At 39.7% G+C, this 21,954-nt stretch overlaps 4 protein-coding genes across 4 annotated transcripts; all 4 read left to right on the top strand.

The window, feature by feature from the left end:
- Positions 1 to 5: 5 nt before the first annotated feature.
- Positions 6 to 2,930, top strand: tusc2b (tumor suppressor 2, mitochondrial calcium regulator b). The gene is made up of 4 exons (XM_067250462.1): positions 6 to 144; positions 923 to 1,188; positions 1,609 to 1,729; positions 1,896 to 2,930. The coding sequence occupies exons 2-4, from the start codon at positions 1,040 to 1,042 to the stop codon at positions 1,959 to 1,961; spliced, it is 336 nt and encodes a 111-aa protein (XP_067106563.1). The 5' UTR covers positions 6 to 144; positions 923 to 1,039; the 3' UTR covers positions 1,962 to 2,930.
- Positions 2,931 to 6,238: 3,308 nt separating this feature from the next.
- Positions 6,239 to 11,294, top strand: LOC136941970 (hyaluronidase-2-like). The gene is made up of 4 exons (XM_067234679.1): positions 6,239 to 6,416; positions 7,179 to 8,140; positions 9,175 to 9,264; positions 9,431 to 11,294. The coding sequence occupies exons 2-4, from the start codon at positions 7,184 to 7,186 to the stop codon at positions 9,818 to 9,820; spliced, it is 1,437 nt and encodes a 478-aa protein (XP_067090780.1). The 5' UTR covers positions 6,239 to 6,416; positions 7,179 to 7,183; the 3' UTR covers positions 9,821 to 11,294.
- A 450-nt stretch (positions 11,295 to 11,744) lies between these two features.
- On the top strand, positions 11,745 to 14,228 carry abhd14a (abhydrolase domain containing 14A). Its single transcript, XM_067237597.1, has 5 exons — positions 11,745 to 11,896; positions 12,195 to 12,471; positions 12,706 to 12,821; positions 13,176 to 13,411; positions 13,908 to 14,228. The coding sequence occupies exons 2-5, from the start codon at positions 12,209 to 12,211 to the stop codon at positions 14,088 to 14,090; spliced, it is 798 nt and encodes a 265-aa protein (XP_067093698.1). The 5' UTR covers positions 11,745 to 11,896; positions 12,195 to 12,208; the 3' UTR covers positions 14,091 to 14,228.
- A 1,898-nt stretch (positions 14,229 to 16,126) lies between these two features.
- Positions 16,127 to 20,751, top strand: LOC136942443 (aminoacylase-1A-like). The gene is made up of 15 exons (XM_067235352.1): positions 16,127 to 16,245; positions 16,603 to 16,736; positions 17,116 to 17,180; positions 17,257 to 17,361; positions 17,441 to 17,535; positions 17,813 to 17,889; positions 18,141 to 18,230; positions 18,398 to 18,454; positions 18,565 to 18,638; positions 18,752 to 18,801; positions 18,883 to 19,027; positions 19,384 to 19,452; positions 19,564 to 19,643; positions 19,903 to 19,963; positions 20,142 to 20,751. Exons 2-15 carry the CDS (start codon positions 16,610 to 16,612, stop codon positions 20,304 to 20,306), a joined length of 1,260 nt encoding a protein of 419 aa, XP_067091453.1. The 5' UTR covers positions 16,127 to 16,245; positions 16,603 to 16,609; the 3' UTR covers positions 20,307 to 20,751.
- The last annotated feature ends 1,203 nt before the right edge of the window (positions 20,752 to 21,954 follow it).

Here is a 21,954-nt window from a genome sequence, read left to right as displayed (position 1 = left end):
ACAGTGGAGAGGCAACTAGCTGTCTGCAGCAGTAGCTAAAAACCCTACCATTCCAACCAAGCTTATTTCATTTTAGCTGTGGACGGTTCATCTCGTTAAGGATACAACTCCGAAAGGCAGAGCCTCTAGAAAAAGTGATACGGGGTACGTTTGTGAAGCAAATATTCCTGCCACACAAGCCACGTAGCTAGCTAGTAGCTTGTAATAGTGTGAGTGGCAAGTGTTTGTTTGACAGCTAAAACTAGCTCTGTAGCTTCTAGCTCAAACGTCAAGTACCCAGCTTGTTCTAGTGCTAGCTGCCGGGCAGAAGACGTGGTGGTCATGTGGTGGTGGCCTTGACTGTCGTAGCATTGATTTCGTGTTTCGTTAGAAAAATTGAAGGTGTCAGACTAGGGTAGCTTTTAAATATATTTGTTTTATTTTATAAGTTAATGCTGACTACAGTCCCGGGTTCTATAGTATGACATAGCAGGTGTAACAACTAGCTAGCTTGTTGTCAGGCTAACGAATAACGAGGAGCCGAGTACGGCTCCGTTTGTGTGGTTGAAAGGCTAGGCTACGCGTAGTTACTAAGTGAGATCAGGTGGCTAATACTCGTTAGCTGCTACAAAGTTAGTAGAATAAGCAGTCTACCTAACTACTAGCATTAAGCTGGTTAAACTAATGACTAGACTCAGCGTGCAATGGTAATTCAAGCTAGAGATGGCCTGTTACTGACTGGGAAACTTTAAAAAAAAAAAATTCGTTTGATAGTTAGGAAGCGTTATAACGATTAGAGGCCCGACCTGTCCAACAATGTCTATGTTTGAACATAACAGTGCAATAATACACTAATTGCTGAAGATGACAGGCGCATATCTCTCCCTCTGTCTCTCTCTACCTCTCTACCCGAACTGCTCTTTTTCGCCCCATTATTCTTTAGACTAATTTGCCTTCAAAACTGTGTGCGTACTCTGGAGTGCTCTTTCAGAGGGCTACCTGCGAATCACATCACCATTGGGGGCACTACGGCCACGTAAATAATGTCCTACAGTTGAAGATGGGAGGTAGTGGCTCCAAAAACAAAGGTTATTGGCCTTTTGCTGGCTCAGGAAGTGTTGATGATCCAACCAAAGAAGGAAATGAGCAGTCATTGGCAAAACTTCGAAGTTTCCGAAATGCGACTCCGTTCGTGTTTACTAGACGAAGGTAAATATAGCCGCTGAGGCATGCTCTCAAGGCACATGCAAGCCAGATAACTATTTACTGGGAAGCAGTTTTATGAAGGCAATAGAGCAAGACTTATTGCACTCAAAGAAGTAATGGATCAACATGTATTCTGTTGTACAGTAGTTCTGTATCAATTAATGACACATAAGACATCCAAGTTGAATGAATTCTAAAGCATTTCACACACTAAATTCAGTGTTATAATGTATCTTGTCACATACATTTAGACATTTAGCAGACGCTCTTATCCAGAGCGAAGATACACGGTACACATACAATACAATATAATTAGATGAGTGGAGAGGAGCATGATCAAACATTCAAATGTTCCTGTAACTTTACACTTTACACTACGTTACAAATGGCAAATAATGATTACCGTGTATCTTTTGTCTGCAGCTCTCTATACTTTGATGAAGATGGTGACTTGGCCCATGAGTTCTACGAAGAGACAGTTGTGACAAAGAATGGACGTAAAAGGGCTAAGTTTAAGAGGATTCAGAAAAACCTTATACCTCAGGTAACAGCCATATCGCAAATCCTTCTGAAGCCAGAACCATAAGGACTGCAATAGCATAATGTATTTTTCTGTGTACAATTAGAGAAAATGTACTGCCTGTATTGAAATGGGGAGACAATGTCTCTGTTTGGTAAGTGATTTTGTTCGCTTTTCATCCTCCCCACAGGGAACCATAAAGCTGGAGAACCCCTGCATCCATGTGGATTTTCCAGTTGTTCTCTGTGAGGTTTGATTCAACCTTGGGCACATTTTCAGACCAGACTCAGACTAGTCACTGTGTCAACTCCGTCCCAGTTTCCCCTTCAACCTAGCCTACACCTGGATGCCCCCACCCGGATGCCCCCACCCTGCTATGAAACGCCATGGTGTCCTCTTGACGATATTTGATGCCCCTTTGTGGAAAGGCTGTCTTAACAAGTGTTGAGCCTCTGCATGTGAACTCTATGGTGTGGCTTCTGTGCAGTTTGACACAGTGGAAGGAGGATACTCATGGAGACGTGATGTATGAATGATGTCTTCAACTATGAGAACTTTCTTCTTTTATGTTACACTAAACATCAATATATACAGTGCAGGTCCTGTGTGTATGATCGTGTTAGTGAAAATAGGATGACGGCTAATGGTCCCTTTTTGTTTTACAGCAGTGTCTTCTGGTATAATCCACCAATCCCAAGGAGAATGTACAAGTCTAGTCTAAATTGAACTGTGGGCGTTAAGATGATGCTTCCTTATCTGTAAACCATGTCCTAGGGAGGGATTGTCCATCTGTACTGAGAAGCAAGGGGCATTGTGTAGAATTATGTGATTTTGCTGAAAGCCCTCAGAGCTTTCAGAAAAATGATTAGGATTCAAGATCAGGGTCATGGGGTTTGAGGCATGTGTTGTGGAAACGAATGCTTTCAAGGCCTGCTTAAATTACCATCATGCATGAAGCTGGCTATGCTTATCAGTAATATCCCCATGGAGTAGACAATCACTGGTCATTGTGATACGAATAATTCAACATGATGTTGTGGTGTTCGATAAATTGGCTGTAGTGATCATGATGTGACCAGGACTTAGAGACACATGCATGTACAGAGTTTAAATGAATCCCACAAGAGATCCTCTGTTCCTTTGCTGCTGTGGCAGAAAACATTTCACTGTTAATTTATTACTGTTACAATGGCATTGTTTTTTTTAATAACAACTCAATGTACTACTATGTCTGGGTCTCTTTTTTTATGTAATCACAAAGCCAATGTTTCTCTACCATGGTTAGGATATTTGGATATATATGTGACAATGGATGATATTTGGAATAGTTGACTAAAACTTGTGCTCTTAGCCTTTTATATCCTAAATTAACTGTAAAGTATAATGTAGAGGCATAGTAAACATGTTGTCACTGTATCGCACTAGTCCAAGTCATCATTTGTGTACTAGTATATCTATGTTTCAGATTCAAATTGTGTTTGTATGATTGCCACCAGATGATCCTCAACAATGGCACTGTGACTTAATGTACTTTAAGAAGCTAAGCTAAAAGAAATGTTTGTTATTTCATCTTCACATTTTGTTTTCTTCCCCAATGTTGGCTTGGAAACGAAATATGTAGCCTACTACACTACACTTGTGTATGTTTTATTGTTGTTTTGACTCATGCACTGAATGTGGAAGCAGGTTTTTCCCTGAAAGCAGCAGGTGCCCGCCCAGGGCCTGTATAGTGGACTGTGGCATGTCCTTGGCACCGGGGCCTTTCAAGGCATTCTAGGACACCTTACAGCACAAAAAAAACAAGATGAAAACAATACAATCAAACATACAGATCAAGGAATAAATTCAGTAAAAGCTATTCTAAACATATGTTTTAATCGCTCTGGATAAGAGCGTCTGCTAAATGACTAAATGTAATCTGAGTTTTAACCTAGGAAAGTTTGCAAGTCTGTGTTGATGTACTGTGTGGTTATCTCTCACATTGTCACGATGGGCACAGTCAGGCAGTGTTCCTTTGTTTTTGTCAGGCCTTTCCTGTCCTACTGTCCTGCATGAATCCAGAAGCACAGAAGGGAATGTGTACTGTAGCTCAGAGAGGACTGCAAGTACTGCACAGGAAAGAGCAGCTGTGTGTGTGATGGTGTGTTATTGAGAAAGAAAAAGACACAGTGTGAAGGATCTATGACCATGCATCCTCCATGGGAAAGGGTTTCCTGTTAAGCTGCCTGTGTTTTTGTTTTCTTAAAAGATAAAAGAGTATTGGATTTAAATCCACTACATGTTATTAGAATTATGTAATGGTTTTGGTCTATGCAGAGGAGCAAAAAACTTTTACTTAAGAGACTTTGTTTGCTGCACCACAAGAGGGAAAGGTAACAGTGCAGTGTTATTTGAAGATATTTCCACAAACAAATAGGGATTGGGTTAACAAAAGGATGCATATTGGTAAGTAATCACATTCACTGTTCTACAAATGTGCCCTCTTCATTTGAATATGTTTTTAGTTACATGGTAAGTTACATGGTAAATGAGGAAACGGGTTGAATGATTTTGTGTGGACTCCCTACACAATCTGAGAGTTCAGGCAGCTTCCTTACGACACTGCATGTGTTGTTGAATGAAAGATTATTCCCAAGAGTTGCAAAAGCATTTGTGAAAGCAAATGTACATTGTCCCAGTTGAAATACATTACGAAAAATACATACATTTGTAAAACAATATTGTATAAACTTGTATGTCACCCTTAGTTAACATCTGGACAAACTTCTACTTTACAATTGTTCAGTGTTATATCAATCTATTTGTCATATGAATAAAGTCCAACAGCAACAAACTGTGCATGCATTTACTGTTATTCACAAGTCCATGTTTCTCTTATGATAGTTTGGCAGTAACCGTTGACTCATGCGCTTCTGCACATGCCCTGGGTACAAGACCAACTTTTTATTCTGTACATTACACATTACACACCGACGGTAAACTTGATCACTCTGTCCAAGCCAGATAGCAATTGTAATATAGGTCTAAATACAATACAGTGCTAGTGAGCTTCTATTACAGAGCTTTATTTGTGCATTGATGGTAGCCACCCAAAGCATGGAACAGAAAGGCCAGAAACATCTCTTTATACACTCTAACAATAGAATAGATGCATAAGTAGACTACTTTCTCTGGATAGATTGAATTATGGTTATCTTGCGATTTCAGTTCAAGAAAGAGGTCAGTTTCTGTGGGAGGGACTGAGGTGGGGTCTTGGAGAGGTTGCAATATAATTTGAAGGTGGATTTAAGACTCAATCTCTTATTGCCTCTACTGCCTATAAGCAAAGAGTAAAACATCCCCTTCAAGAGGAAAAAAACTACGCTGAGAGAAGGACCCTATTATTTGGCAAGTTACACATTATTACTATGTATGTCGACAACTGTGTGCCTGTATGACATTTACCTACCAATTATATGGTCAGAGTATGATTGTTTTAATCCAGTAGGACTTAACCCTGTAAGACCCAAATATAAAAACAATGTCAACATTTTTTTGGTTGTAAGTCAGATGATGTTGTAGGAGTCCTCTGATGCAGATAATGAAGGATTCATTTTAAAAATATGTTTTTGTACGTTTTTAAGGAAACGTTGTAATATTGCAACGTTGGGCCTAGTTGGGAGCAGAATTTCAGCATTTGCTGTCAAACTGTCAGAACAAATACACAAAACAACTAATGGTTAATTTGGAGTGTGGATTGCTTACATAGCACTATAACAGTACATATCATTAATAATAATCACCCAACAGTCATATTTTGATGAATCAGAATGTATTTTTTTCCCTCTGAAAAGCAGAGACGGAGATTGCACTTTCTGCAGGGCGTATTAGAATATCCTTTTACGCAGTGTCTACAGCGTCCTCTCGTTGTCTTCACCATGTTGTATGTTGCAAATACAAAGTAAGACGTGAAATCGTATGTGGCAAAGAAACTGTCAAAACTGTGAAATTGTATTTGTTCACACTTCTTAAAGGTAGAATAAGAAGGAGTTTCATTTATACCAGATACTCATATACATTTTTACATTGATATACATACTGACTGTGCATGGGCATGTTTCCCTCATATTATTAAATATATTGTTGGATTAAACCCCCATTCAATTCGATTTTAGCATTATAAAAAGTCTGGCAGAGGTAAAAAGAAAAATGCTTTGCCTTAATGGTATGACTAAACCAATAATCCTTTTGAGAAGGGGGACCAAGCATGTGTTAAATCAAAAGCTAACATTATTTAGGGTCTTTGTAAATATTCTGTGACATTTTAATCAGACCAAAACGTCAGTATTTTTTTAAAATTATATATATATATTTATATGCATATAAAATTGTATTTTACCACACTACATTTGAATGTATGTAATATTGTGTTGCAACCCTGTACCCGGAAGCAAACAGCAATGAACTCACCCAATCACGCTGTGCTCTGTGATCAACCCTTTTCACGAAAATTTCGCCGAAGATGCCACGGAGGGAGGAATATACAGAGAGAACATTTGATGGATAGGCAAGCTTAAAAGGATGTATGGGAATAGATCCATCATGCTTGGATACACAGGTGCATGTATGGGAATTTATTTCCATTTAGTTATTTATTTGACCCCCCACGAATCGAATAAACCGGTGTCCTGAGATTCTCTCCCTCAAAACAACAGCACAGCAGCAGGTCAGAGTAAGTGGGACCAAAAAGTATCCTAAAAGTTACCTAAATACTTGTTATTTAATACTTGCTAGCCATGATCTATGTGCCGCTGCTAGCTTGTAGTTGACATTACCCCACAAACACTTTCACCTGTCTGCTGGATTTATAATGTATGATTTGTAGCTAAAGATAGTGTCATGCTGTTCTGGTTTGTATGCTACAAAAGTAGTTGCTTTGGTTAGCTAGCTACTTACGTTATTATACTTTGAAGTTTACGGTCTTGGATTTGTGCCAGACAGTACTCATTTTTTAAATTTCCTGTCGGTTTATTAAGCATGCTGTCTATGATAGCTCGCGTTACTTAACTGGGTAGCACTCGCAAGCTGTAATCGTTAGCACCAATCATCGTCCAAAGCTAGCAAGCCACGTTAGCCTTCCTAGCTAGCCACGTTTACTGTTCAGCATTACCAAAACTATTTAATATCACAACAATGTAAATCTGAACATGAAAAATACTTGTACAACACATGGGCTCAACTTAATGTCGTGATATTAAAAAGTAATGTAACCTATGTCTTCAATTGGGTTTAAAGTTGATACTGTATGGAATAAGGCGCCTGGTGTGGTCTTGGCAATGTCCACTGTTGAGCTCCTAAATTTGACATTTGGGGAGGATCTGCCCTTTTGTTTGGTGTAACTATACATATGTCTTGATGGATGATGAAATTAAGTAGAATATAGTATTATAAAGTGTATTTTCTTTCTTATTTTCTGTCTCCCCCCACCTCCCAGGGCAGATGGTCATGGGTGTTGCATTATACCCTTTCTCAGCCCTGGTTGGCCTGCTGCCCTGGTTGCTTCTGGCTATACTCGCCCCTTGGAATGTCCTCCTTGCTGAAGAGCTAAAGCCAACTACATGGCCACTATTTCCCCAAAAGCCTGTGCTCCTTGCATGGAATGCACCAACAGAGGATTGTGGCCCACGGCATGGTGTTCATTTCCCATTGGAACAGTTCCAGATTGTCGCCTCACCTAATGAGGGGTTTGTTCGGCAGAATCTCACAATCTTTTATAAAGACCGTCTGGGGTTATATCCTTATTATAATCTAGATGGCACTCCAGTGAATGGAGGCCTACCACAGGCTGCCAGCCTCACAGAGCATCATGAAAAGATGCCTGAAGGTGTGCAAAAATACATACGTGAGACAAGCGCCAAAGGACTTGCTGTCATTGACTGGGAGGAATGGCGTCCTCTGTGGATTCGTAATTGGGATGTGAAGGACGTGTACAGAAACAGATCTCGTCAACTGGTTGCACAGAAAAACCCAGACTGGCTCCCTGAGCAGGTGGGCAGAGTGGGTCAGCAAGAGTTTGAGCTGTCAGCCCGTAGGTTTATGCTGGAGACCCTGCGACTAGCCAAAAGCCTACGGCCCAACCAGCTGTGGGGGTTCTACCTCTTCCCAGACTGCTACAACCATGATTACAGGAGTGGTCTACTGAACTACACTGGTCGCTGTCCTGACGTGGAGATGGGCCGCAATGACCAACTTACCTGGCTGTGGACTGAAAGCACAGCCCTTTTCCCGTCTGTATACCTGAGTACTATGCTGCGCTCCACCACTTTTGGACGTCAGTTTGTCCGCAATAGGGTGAAAGAGGGGATGCGTCTAGCGTCTGTGGGGGATGGATTGGCACGTCCTGTCTTTGTCTACACCCGGCCCACATATTCCAATGAGCCGACACGACTAACTGAGGTGAGATTACACAAAAGGATGAAATTGACTGTTTAATACACTTTTCTTGTTTCTAACTTAAAATGCATGGTGTTACGTGGCCTGCTGAAAGAGATGATACTGAAGAATAAAACCTTTTACCAAATTTATCTTAAAATATTGATCAATTGAGAGCATTGTTGGATCTAATTTGCTCAATGCAAACAGTTTCCAGTGTGTGTTTTTATATTTTTCAATAGGGTGCATTTTATCTACCTACAAACTTCTGCCAGTACTGCAGATACTAGCATGTACAACATGTGGCTTAATGACTTTAGGACTATGGCATACCTGCATGAAAAATCTGTCAACACAATTATGTCTAAAATGATTAAATATAGAAAACACACATTTTCTATTTACTTTCTTCCTGTTGCATGTGGTCAGCTCAACAAGAGTGGCCTCTGTTTCCCTCTAAACCTAAATATGGCTCAACTACATCTACATCAAATAGCATTAGGCCTACCCAGGGGCATACACACCAGAATGCCTGTAGTGTTTTTTTGGCTGTAATAATAATGTGTGTAAAAACATTGGGTTACATCTTATATATATTTAATACTCTACCGAACTGGAATAAACATGAAATTGTCATAATGTATTATTTGGCATAGTTTTCCAAGAATGAATCAGTTCTACAGTATCTGAATTGTAAATGAGATAGCTTGAATGAACACTCAAAACTTTCAGAGGTTTTTGTGGGCAACTGTGGATGAATGAGCTGCTGTCAAGCAGCGGGGGCGTCAATGTTTACTTTCTTACTGGAGCCCTTTCCGCTTGGACACCTGTCTGAGAGCGCAGGAGAGAGAGCTTGCAGATTTTACTGCAGTACTATTGTTATGCAAGCCTATATTATAAATGGTAAGAACTGGTGAAAGACTTAACCAGTACAGGTGTGGTGCTGAGGAGAGGGGAATGGCAAGAGACATGTTGTTGGAAGAGAGGAGGGGTACGCTGTGTTGGAGTAAATAATTGTCCTATGGATTGAATTGTCAATCCTTTTTTTGTGTCTGCAGACAGACCTGGTGTCCACTATTGGCGAGAGTGTTGCACTAGGAGCAGCTGGGGTGATCTTCTGGGGAGACTCCACCTATACCAGAAGTAAGGTAGGTGTCTTGACTTTAATTGGCATCTGTAGTAGAGAGGCTACAAGCCTGCCTATGTCATCTCTACTCTTATGCATCCATTATCTTCCAATCTGTCTGTTTTGCTTTGTCTCTTTGTTTGGATGTTTTTAATTTACTAACTCTGTACATTTGTGTTTGTCTACAGGCCAGCTGCTCGAGCCTCAATGAGTACTTGGGGGGGCCGCTGGGTCGGTACCTACTCAATGTTTCCACAGCAGCAGGACTATGTAGTCAGAAGCTGTGTGGTTACCATGGCCGCTGTCTACGCAAACACTCAGAAAGCGATGTGTACCTGCACCTTAACCCCTTATCCCACACCATCAGCAGCCAGGGCAGCAGCCTGAGAGTCACAGGCCAACTTGGGCCAGAGGAGCTGGGACTTTACCGTACCCACTTTCAGTGTCAGTGCTACAGCGGGTACAGGGGCAAAGGCTGTGCTCAGAAAGAGCAGGGCCAGAATGGAGCTTCACCCATCCTAACTGTCTGGTCCCTAACTCTAATAATACCATTGGGACTCCTCACCCTGCTACACTGATGCAGCCTGGCTTCAGAAGTTATATTGCACAATGATGGAGAGCCGAACCATACAGCAGAGGACACTGAGGTTTCACAGCTGGCTCAGCGGGAAAGGAGAGGTTAATGAGGTTAAACTAATTTCTCAAGACATGATAAACAACATGGAAGGTTAAGAGCAATTACTAGAGCTTGGCTTATTATGTATACAGTAGTAGGAACAAAGGACAATGGTAACTTATTTCTGGCAAGGAAATGTATTGATCCATATTGTAACATGTAAAACATGCAAACTTAAGGAATGAAGATTTAAAATAAATGTCTGGATGTTTTGTGTGCCAGTAGCCTAGTTTCCATTCACCTGATTTCAGATGTCATTTTCTTGTCTTAAATAGGTGGATGGAAACCTGGAGGTCTGTGTATGATGCTACTGGTGGAAGTTTGTTGCAGTGGGTTTGTTGAATGTTAACATGTCAAAGCAGTAGCAAATGTAATAGGTTACACAGAAATGCTGCAATTGTAGAGGTGCCTTTGCCACTGTGAAGCTTTCATTTGAAGTGAACTGTGCTATTATACTACCTCTCTTGGCTCTCCCACGCAAATTGTAATCAGTAAGAGACAGACTTTTTGTCAACACTGCCTTATTCTAATCATTTAGCATTTTCATTGGTCATTGACTGTCCTCTAGCAGTAGAAGAAAGAAAACTGGAAGTACTTTTCTATTGAAGCTTCATACATGCTTGACCTCTGCATGATGTGTGTTATATGGAAGACATTTACATTTTGTGGATTGGATTACTAGATTTTACGTTTTTAAGTAAGACATCACACTTGTTTTTTTTTAATCATGAAATGCATACAGTGCATTTAGTGTTTTATGGGTTGTAAAAAAAAGCCTTCTACACCGTGTTTTAACAGTTTGTGCGCCTTTTATGCTGCAATGGGCTTTTCATGTTTACTGAATATGAAACTTGTGTCCAGAATTCTGCCGCTATGTATCCATCTTTCACCAGTGTTACAGTACTCTGTCTAGGAATAAGAGTGTAGTGTTACTCTTGTCTGCTTTTCATAGTTGTATACATTTTGGATATCAGGATAAACCAAACTTGAGCTTACAGTCACTGTAAGCTCAACTTTGGTTTATGCCATTTTGTCATTGTGTTGCGTGAAACCAAAACTGTTAAATATTCAGTCCTTTGTGTTATTGCCTGCTTTATTTATGTTTCAAACATGACTTCTGTATCCTATGCTTGGATGCAGTTCCTGATTTGTAATTGAATTACAATATTTATAAAATTTGGATTTTTTAAAATAATCAATTATGGAGTGGATTTATGAGGTTTAAATAGTAAAACCATACCTATAGTAAAACCAGTCATGTTTAATACGGTTTTGCTTGAAAATCAAAAATCATGCCATGTGTAGCCTATATCATTTCTTGTTGCTGCTGTCACCAATTGAATGTCTCTTTTAAATTTCACATATTCACAGCATATTTTCCGTTTATATGGGGGGGGGGGGGGGGGTTCATCTCACAGTGCCAAAAGCAATATTATGGGCTTGGGAAGACAGAGAAAGCCCTGTTTCATAACTAAAACCAGACTAAAGCCTCAGCTTCACAAGATCCCCTATACAGTTACTACCCTCTCGCCCGGTCCTGCTTTCTGTCATTGTTCACTCGTTGTCATAATATCAAATTAAGAGGGGACTTTTCTTTTGACTATCTCGTGTCTTAATGGTAAACATGTCGATATCTTACACCTTTTCAAACAAGGAAGAAATGTTTTATTTAAAATTACAAGTAGGCCTACTCTTCTTTTTGAATAAAGTGACTTTCCTGACTAAGAAATCTGCTCAATACTTTATTGTGGGAACGCGGAACCTTTGTGCGCTAGAACAGTTCCCTTTGCCTTCCACTGTCACACATGGGAGCTGTTTACAGACGCGTCAACGTCGATAGCTTGCTAGTTATGGGGGTTGCTAGTTAATCCTCTCTGACGTGAGATTCAATGGACAAGTAATAGCAAACTATCTAGAAAACCAATGGACCCAATGGATTAAAAATATCAGAGACCAGTTATCCAGTCCTGTTGTCGATGTATGTTTGCTTAAGTTATCATTACCTGGCGTCATTGACATTGCTTACTTTTAATACTAGCCCATTAACTAGCCCCATCATCAACTCCTGTCTTCCGATAATTCTGAAAAAATCATTTATCGCGTTGTTCTAACTTGTATTTGATCATGTTGTAAACGTTGCTAACTACTGGTAGACGTGTTGAAGCAGCTAAGGAAGCCATTACCAACAAGCGACAGAATGTAGCTAAATGATGGATAACCGTATGTAAATAATGACGCAGTTAACTATCTAATACACCTCTGCTTTCCCTACCCAGGTCATCTCGCTGAAATGAATTTCCTGCGTAATCGTCTTGTTGTGCTCGGGCTGGTGTTAGTGGCTACGGTGTTGCTGTACCTGCTGCTGCCATCTATCCGACAGGGCAGCATGGAACCCTCCCTTGATGTCCAAAGAATGGGGCTTGCGGTCGCCTCTCCCCCTCCTCCGCCATCTATCAATGTGTCCATTCGCACAGGGCATTTACCTGGGGACCCCCCACTATTCTTTCGGGAAGCTTTGCCCATGGATGTATCTGGTAGGCAGATTCTTCCAAGGTAAACTGACCATCACCAGAACTGACTTTCGGTCCTGCAGCCTATTCCATTACCTAGCCTACTCTTCACGGTTGTTTTCAGTGTAGAGGTTGATTTCCCTACTACAACTTTCTATGTCTGATAGTTTGTTATGTTTTACATAATTTCTTTCAAACTACATCTTATGTAAGATCTGAGATTTCTCCAACTGTCAAATATATCAGGCTACAAATTGTCCTTCTTTTTTGAATACAGGCTACAAATTGTCCTTCTTCATGGCCAGGCCTTCTCCTCTAAAACCTGGGAAGAACTTGGAACGCTTGCCTTGTTGGCCTCTAATGGATATCAAGCGTTGGCAATGGACCTTCCAGGTAGAAGTGCCAGTCACATTCTTCTAACACAATGACAACAGTCTTAACATTTTGTAGACTTTTATCCGAAGTGATATGTTAAAAGTACATTTAGTTAGACAAGAAATTCTAACCATGTTCCAACAGTAATACAGTATTTAGTCACAGGGCACAGTGTTTTAAAGCAGTAAATAGCTTTGAAGACGCATTAGGATTTTCATGTAAGTCCTCTATTATTCATGCAGTACAAAATCAAATAACTACTTGTTCCTGTTTTCATTGATTAGAATAGAACTGAACATAACATGCCTGGCCTAGTGAATTATTTTAATTGTGATTTATCTGCCACTTTTTCATTCTGTCTGACCAATACAGGATTTGGAAATTCACCGGATTCTGATGCTGTTAAGACTGATCAGAATCGGGTGGATCTTCTCTGGAAGTTTATGGAGGCACTGGGTGTTAGAACAGCAGTGCTGCTGAGTCCTTCTATGAGTGGACACTACTCAATACCCTTCCTCATGAAGCACAGCACGCAGCTGCATGGCTTCATACCCATTGCACCTGTAGGAACACGTAGTTATACTCCTGAACAGTACCAGGGCATCCAGGTGAGATATCCTGCAAATGTGAAGATTGAGGATGCTCAAAATGTAGCAATTATATTTCCAATGCATAATGAAACCGTAAAAGCTAATAAGAGACTGAGAGTATTTAGGATCTGTACAACTTCAATTTATATGAAAGCAAAAGGGCACAATTCACTATCTTTATTGCAATTGTAGCAAGAATCTGGCTCATTTTCACTAGCTACCTCTTTCTTCATCATCTACACAACATTTGATAGGCTTATATGAACATAAATTAATAATTTGTAAAAAAAAAAAAAAAAAAAAAAAGCTCAATTATTGAATAGAAAATAACAGTGTTAAACTAAACTGGATGATGCACTCTAGTGGGCAGCCTCCACGAGACACAATTTTTCAAGGTTCACAATGTATATGCTTGTTATCACAGTTTGAGTGTATACGGTCACTGTAAGTTACAACAAATGATTGTAAATATATAATTAATGTACATATGCTAATGGAGCCTTTTTATTTTCAGACTCCTACTCTGATTGTATTTGGGGCGCTTGACACCAATCTAGGGGCCCAGTCCCACAAGAATCTTATTCAGCTCCCAAATCACTCTGTGCTCAAGCTAGAGGGCGCACGCCATGCCTGCTACATGGACAAGCCTCGTGAGTTCCACCAAGCACTGTTGGACTTTCTTAGCAAATTGGAATAAGATGTATCGTAGAAATACCTGAACGGTAACAAGCAAACTTACTTGCAAATAAAGTAAGATGTGGAATTGTGTGCAGGTATATAGCATATCGTATGCCGATTTGAAAATAGAAGGAACATTGGTCCTTAGGGTTTATGGGACATGCGTTTGATGTAATAACCTTTCATTGGTGGTGAGTCGCCTCTGGTTTTGTACTGGACCTATTGAAAAACAATTATAAAAGAGGTATTAAAAATAATAGGTGTTACTAATAGAGTTAAGTTCCTAACGATAACAGAAGATAATTCAGTTAATTCAGTCAGTCAATCTCAACAAGTAAAGAGATTCACAGAATGAAGCATTTGTAACAGTAGGCTAACCAAACCACAATTGTTTAGCCTGTTCCTCATGCAGCATGTTCCACTTGGCTCAGAATTGTGTGATTGAGTGAGGTAATAAGAATATTATCCTCCGAGCTGGACACACTATATTTCAAGTCCTGCCTGTTGAATTATCAACAGGTTGTTATACATAACTTTTCAGAGCTCTAGACCAACAAGCTCCCTTATTGTGCTGTTATTGTCACTGTCATTTCACAACATTTTCAGCAAAATAATGTACATAATGAAGAAGTACCAATAATAACAATATCTGTTACATTTTATTGTGATGAAGATAATTACTTGAGAGTACATTTTTCGTTTTCCCAATGGACAATCAATGAATTTTCAAAGTAAAAAAAACCCCTAAAACAGGGTGTTACGGTGTCCTATGTATATTATAAAGTATTTATGAAACGTGATGTGTTCTTGCGTGTTGATTTTTTACCTGCAGCTTCCTAAATACGTAAACTGTAGCCTACAGTGGTAGCTTGCCTGCCTAGCCTATTTCCTCAATTAAAGACTTTGGTATCACTTAGGGGTGGGCGGATCGATCTAAAGTATCGATACCAACGTTGGTATCAGTATTGATCGATACTCGCGTGATGAGATTGATACTTAAGTTTTAATTACTCATCTCTACATTCAGTACACTACTCCCTTTATATCATAGTGGTTGTGCAAACACCGCTCAAGCTCACTTTGCCCCTCCCCCACCTCCCCTGCTATGTTGTGAGTTGTTGCCGATGTCGTGCTAAGGCATACCCTGTGTTATTTTCTGTGAGGGGTTACACATTATATCAGCTGAAAAAACGGCCTGTATCCCCTCTGTAACTTTTGCTAGAAAAGAGCAGACATCTCCATATTATCTCAGGTTGTTCATTATGACCAAAAGAACACAGAAAACTAGAGAGGGTATGGTGTGCTTGCTTGCGTCGGTTGCACAGGGGTCCGTTTTTAATGACATTTTTACAACTGATATTTCTGTATTTTATATAAAAATGCATACTTATTATTTATAAAGATGACATAGATTTAAAAGCATTTTTTTTTTGCTGCTCATTTACAACTGGAGTCCATTGTGTTAATTGGGTGTGCTCAAGCCTTTGGCGCTTTTTTTGTCCCATTTGGTCACTGAGATAATATGGAGATGTCTGCTCTTTTCTAGCAAAAGTTACAGAGGGGATACACATTATATCAGGCCGTTTTTTCAGCTGATATAATGTGTATCCCCTCTGTAACTTTTGCTAGAAAAGAGCAGACATCTCCATATTATCTCAGTGACCAAATGGGACAAAAAAAAGCGCCAAAGGCTTGAGCACACCCAATAATAATAAATATATGAGAGAGAACAATGGTTTTGCTCGCCTAAGGCTTGAGCACACCCAATTAACACAATGGACTCCTTCGCGAGGATCAGGACTGCGCAGTCGAAGGTTATGCTTGTAGGCAATTGTGGGAATAAATCCTGTCTTTTCTCCCTCAACCTATCGGACGGCCCACACGCACACTATTGTTTGACAGGTGGCTCGTGGCTGGACTGGTAGACCGAAGGTGGTTATTTGGTGCTGCAGCAGCCACCTTGAGATGCTTCGCTGTCTGCAAAAGCAGCACGCAGGCTGGAAAAAATGAAGTAGGAAGTGTCCCCCAGTGAAATTCTTTGTATTTGTCACATGTCACACAGGCCGTTGTAACTATCACCACTTCATAAACTGCTGCAATCGTGTTGACCAAGAGACAGGTTTCAAACAAGTATCGAGTGAACTTTAATCTCCAGACGTAAGGGATAAAGCAAGGTGAGTAATGGCGAACTGTCTTAGCGTGCAAACTTACACGCATTAACGAGTGGTAGCATTAACGAGTGCCTTAGGAGTAATAAAGGATATACTGGCTGGATCAAATCAAGCTATCTTTTTTATCTATTTTATAATCTTAGCTAGATGTAGAGGCCTATTATCCAACATCTCAGTGGTGTAATGGGTAAACTAGCCAATGTCAGTTTGGGTTGTCATACAAATATTTTGATTGTTTACAACCAACGCCCGTTTGCAGGGCAGCGTAGCGTTTGAATAAAAAAAGCAGTTAATTTGCTAGATACCAAACACAAATAGCCTTGATGACCTTGAAACGTATCCCCTGTGTTGTGTCATCAGAAGACCAATGTTGCCTGATAAGGATGGTGTAGATGTACGTGGTGGGGTGACCACTGAGACAGGAGAGGACCCTTCAGTGAGTCTGTTCAGAGAGTACCTTCGTCTGAGAACTGTCCATCCAGAGCCTGACTATGGTATGAAGTGTCTTTGATCCCTCAACACTAACTTGTGAATCCTTTTAATGTATGTAGTGTTGCATGAAGTAATATATATATATATATATATATATATATATATATATATATATATATATACTACATGCAACTACAACTAATATTACATTCTTAATGCAGAAAATACATTTAAGTGTGGCTCAGGAAGGAACCATTGAACATTATTGCATAATGCAATCTAATTAGAATCTCAAATTTGATCACACGCATTTCTTTGATACAAATACATTGGACTCAACTTCCTCATATGCAATATTGAGGTCCAAGTCCATTTTAAGGTATTGGAAACTAACTTACTGTACTTAATTGCAACAATGATCTGTATCTGTTCATATTATAGATGCTGCTCTTAAATTCTTGGATCGGATAGCTGATGAGCTTAAGCTGCCAGTGAAAAAGATTGAGGTGTGTATAACTAGCCCTTTTGGAAATGTTCTCACTAATTGAAGTCATGACAAGTTTACATTACTCCTTTTCTTAGGTTTGCCCTCATCGAGTGGTAACTATCATGACATGGGAGGGGACAAGTCCTACCTTGAAGTCAATCTTGTTGAACTCCCACACAGATGTTGTGCCGGTTTACCAGGTAAAGTGACAGTCCATATTAATGCATATGTTTGTCCCATCTAAGTGTAAAGGAGTTTTAGTCATGACTTTATTTTCAGGAACACTGGAAGTATGATGCTTTTGCTGCAGTCAAAGACGCTGAGGGCAACATTTATGCTCGGGGAACACAAGACATGAAATCTGTAACTATACAGTGAGTTTGGTGTTGCAGTTTCCTGCCTTGTTGGATTATGCAGATATCCAATTGGTTAACCGTATGGGTACCACCAGTGGGCTACTTAATAAAGATAACCAACAGACCCTTAAATGTCCTATATTTGCCTTTCTGGTTACAAGTATGTACTCCTGACTTGCTTTCTCGTTCCTCTTCTGAATATTCCTGTACATACCCCTTTCAAATTCTTATATCTGCTTCATCTGTCCTCAAAGTGTGATCCTCACCATCAGTCACAGGCTTCTGCTTTCCATAGGTACATTGAGGCCATAAGAAAACTGAAAGCAGAAGGAAAGAAGCTGACTCGCACTGTCCACCTAATGTTTGTCCCTGGTATGATTTATGCACCTTTCACACCAACCTAGTAATGGGTAAAACACATGTGAGTTGTTGCTCTGAATGGGTTGACCTGTGTTCACTTACCCCAAACACAAACAAGAAAGTGAATGAAGAAAAGCCATGAAGTTAATGAGCTTCTCTCAATTTGTGTGTTTTATGTTCTGTGCAATATGTTATATTATTCTTTGTGAACCAATAGCCAATGTGGATTTTATGTGCTCATACACTACTTTTTTGTTTTTCAGATGAGGAGGTTGGAGGTCATAAAGGAATGGAAACATTTGTGAATCATCCAGAGTTCAAAAAGTTAAACATTGGCTTTGCACTTGATGAAGGTAAATAGATCATCTTCAAACGTAAATAATTACTTAGAAATGCACTTTAACACAACATAACTTTTAATTCATAACTGACAGTGATCTTTATCCAGAACTTAAAATCGGTGTCCTTTTCCCCTTTCAATTTGCTGACTATTATAATTTGCATGTGCTTGTTATTACAGGTCTAGCTAACCCAGGGGATACTTTCACAGTGTTCTATGGCGAGCGGAACCCTTGGTGTGAGTATCTCATCTGGCAAGGTCTTTTACTCCAAGGATCGATGAAATACTCATGACACGGACAGAGGAGGGGCGTCTCTGGCCTACATTTGTCTGTTTTCTGCCCGTAGGGATAACTGTCCACTGTCCCGGCAGTCCAGGCCATGGCTCCAGGTTTGTGGAGAACACTGCTGCAGAGAAGCTGGTAAGAATAACTGGATAAACGTCTCAACATTAACATTTTCACGTGTGCACTATGACAAAAAAAAAAAGAAGTTGCCTGAAACTGAAAGTCACATTCCAATTTGCCTCTTTTAGCGCAGCATTATCAACTCCTTTCTGGACTTTAGAGAGAAGGAGAAACACAGGTAGGTTATTGGAGGAGAGCTTATGTAAGGTCCCATCTGAACAGGGAAGGGGGATTTAATTTAACTGTGTGTGGCTTGCAGGTTGAACACCAGTGAGTGTTTCACTCTTGGTGATGTGACTACTATCAACATGACCATGGTGAAAGGAGGGATGGCTTACAATGTTATTCCTGCTGAAATGGATGTCAGCTTTGACCTAAGAATACCACCGACAGTCAATCTCCAGGTGTGTGTGTGTTTGTTTTATGTTAACCCTTGTGCTGCCTTCAGGTCACATGACCCAAAGGTTCATAACGAACCATCGTTGTGTTTACCCAATTTTACCCAATACAAAAACAAATAAAAATAATTTTCTTTTAACCTTCGCCATGTGGGGGGTCTGAGACAGCCATACGGTTAAAAGAAACTGCTTTACTTTGTTTTTTTATGCGGTAAAGTTGTCGCAATACGACGGTGGGTCACAACGACTGATGGGTCAGAATGACCCGAAGATAACACAAGGGTTAAATAATTTTAATGGTGTCCTAATATTGTATTCTTTTACATAATTCTCTTTAATATAAATCTCTTTGTCACTGCCAGGAGTTTGAGGAGCAAATTAAACAGTGGTGTAAGGAGGCAGGTGAAGGCATCACTTATGAGTTTGCTCAGGTACGTTTACACATGAAACTGCCTGATGATGGTATTCAAGCACAACAATTGAAATGCTCAGTATACATCATCTGTAACAACACAATTTACAAATATAATTAACTTTTACAGAAACACATGAACCAGAATGTGACATCAACAGATGATAATGACCCCTGGTGGAAGACTTTCAGCACAACCTGCAAAACTATGTGAGGACACACTTGAAGCTTGCTGACCTACGAGCACACTATATTATTTGTATTTTCTTAGTTTACAGAGTTTAAAATAGGAAATTGACACATGTTTTTGTTGTGTTTTTTGTCTATAGTTTATGCCTGCCAAAATGTCAAATTTTCACCCTCTAAGTGCAATGCCTACTTTGTCAATATTCAGGAGATAATTGAATTAAGGAATTCAACTATCTAACTGGCATTGAACAATACATTTGGTTCTTTATTTTTGCTCTAGGAACATTTCTTTGGAAAAGGAGATATTTCCGGCAGCCACAGATAGCCGTTTCATCCGAGCTGTGAGTATATCTAATGTTGGTGGACCCTTGATTTAAATCAAATAGACTCATGATTTTATACTAAGTAGTCCTTTTACATGAAATACTTCACCGTTTCACTCTTCTTGGAATTATATCAAACCATCATGTACAATTTGAAACTTTAAACTGTAATATTGAAAAGTGATTTTTTTTACAGGTTGGTATTCCAGCCATTGGGTTTTCCCCAATGAATCGGACTCCCATCCTACTGCACGATCATAATGAATACTTGAACGAGAAAGTCTTCCTCAAGGGCATTCAGGTCTATGAGAAACTGGTCCTAGCTCTAGCCAATGTGCCTGCCCTGTCTGGAGAGACTTAAAGATTTGTCTGTTTACATCTGAAGCCACACGTCAGTACAAAACATTTTCACTGATGAACTGATACTAAATAAACCCAATGCTTCACCAAAGAATGAGAGAAGTACATCCATAGATATCATCTATAGGTGAACTATTAAACAGCAGTAAGCCACCCGTCAGCATAACAAACGTAACTATTTACTCTAAGAAACTCAGGATCTATTTGACATTACACCAAATCGTAACAGCCTTCTAAAGAAGTCTGTCTAACTGTAGAGTTGCAAATTATGTTTACTTTAATGTTGAAGATTACCATTCCTGTATTATTTTAGAATCTTCTTAAGAATCATAAAATGCTTGCCATCTAACATATTCATTAATGAACAAAGTCTTATTTTGGGAAGTCATTTGTATGCATCCTTGGAACTGATTTGACTGATTTGAATAAAGTCAGTGTATCAATGTAAATGTTTTACTTATTGTATTAATTTGTGGCCTTGTAGACCACCACATACGCCAACTTTGTTTATATTCATGTAAAAGAAAATGTGAGCTTCATCTGGTTTACATTTACATTTAGTCATTTAGCAGACGCTCTTATCCAGAGCGACTTACAGTAAGTACAGGGACATTCCCCCTGAGGCAAGTAGGGTGAAGTGCCTTGCCCAAGGACACAACGTCAGTTGGCATGACCGGCAATCGAACTGGCAACCTTCGGATTACTAGCCCGATTCCCTCACCGCTCAGCCACCTGACTCCCTGACTTTACCTTGGTAACTTTATTTAGTCACAAAATGTTTTGTCGCTGACCTGCCTCCTGGTGAACATAGCTTTTAAACATCATGTTAACATAAAGAACGCAGTGGAGAATGTGAGCAATGCCGCATTTAGGTTTTGTGTCTGTACTTACACGTACAAAACTGGAGTATATTTCGGACTTTAGAGGTTACATGTATCTAAAATACAATGGATCTAACAGAGACACATGGTCTAAAGTGTGCTCTTAATGTGGCATGACATTAGAATATTATTTTAAATAGGACTACCAACATAAATAAGCAATCATAATACTTTTTAATCTACTGTAGATTTTCTCCCCAAAGAGCAGCAGGAGGACTGTGTGGTCAGTAATTAGACTACCCAGTAAGACATGGCAGCAGGATTATCTTCTTGAGCTGTCAGGGAAAGGCCAATATGCCAAACCTCCTTGACTGCAGAGACAGCTAACTGGAGCTGTTCCTTCATAGTCTGTTTGCACAGTGAGTGACTGAAATAATAGCATCAGCACTGCTCACATTCCTAGGTAGAACTAGGGGATGGATAACAGTGGTGTATTGTAGTACAACAGTATGTTGTAGTACAACATAGTGAATGTTGTAGTTCTGACGGTTTCAAAGTATTGATTCAAAGTATGTTTGAAGTAAAGCCTACCCTATATCTGTTGCAACACTCCATTGCATCTTATGCATTGTTCCATTTTTAGTCTCTTCTGTTCTTTGATGCCTATCTGGTGGTCCTTGTCTGTTTTGGGTCATTATTTATTACACTCATATGCCAGGTCAAAGTCCCAATATGGTAATTTATGACCTCTTGTTAATTAACAGGCTGTTAATATGGATGTTTTTTTGCTTACCTGAAAATTTGACTATGGCGTATGCAACATTGGCT

This window comes from Osmerus mordax, chromosome 1, assembly GCF_038355195.1.
Source record: "Osmerus mordax isolate fOsmMor3 chromosome 1, fOsmMor3.pri, whole genome shotgun sequence".
NCBI classification, from domain to species: Eukaryota; Metazoa; Chordata; class Actinopteri; order Osmeriformes; family Osmeridae; genus Osmerus; species Osmerus mordax.
The sequence above is the reverse complement of the archived record's forward strand: the minus strand, read 5'-3'. Positions and strand labels throughout refer to the sequence as shown.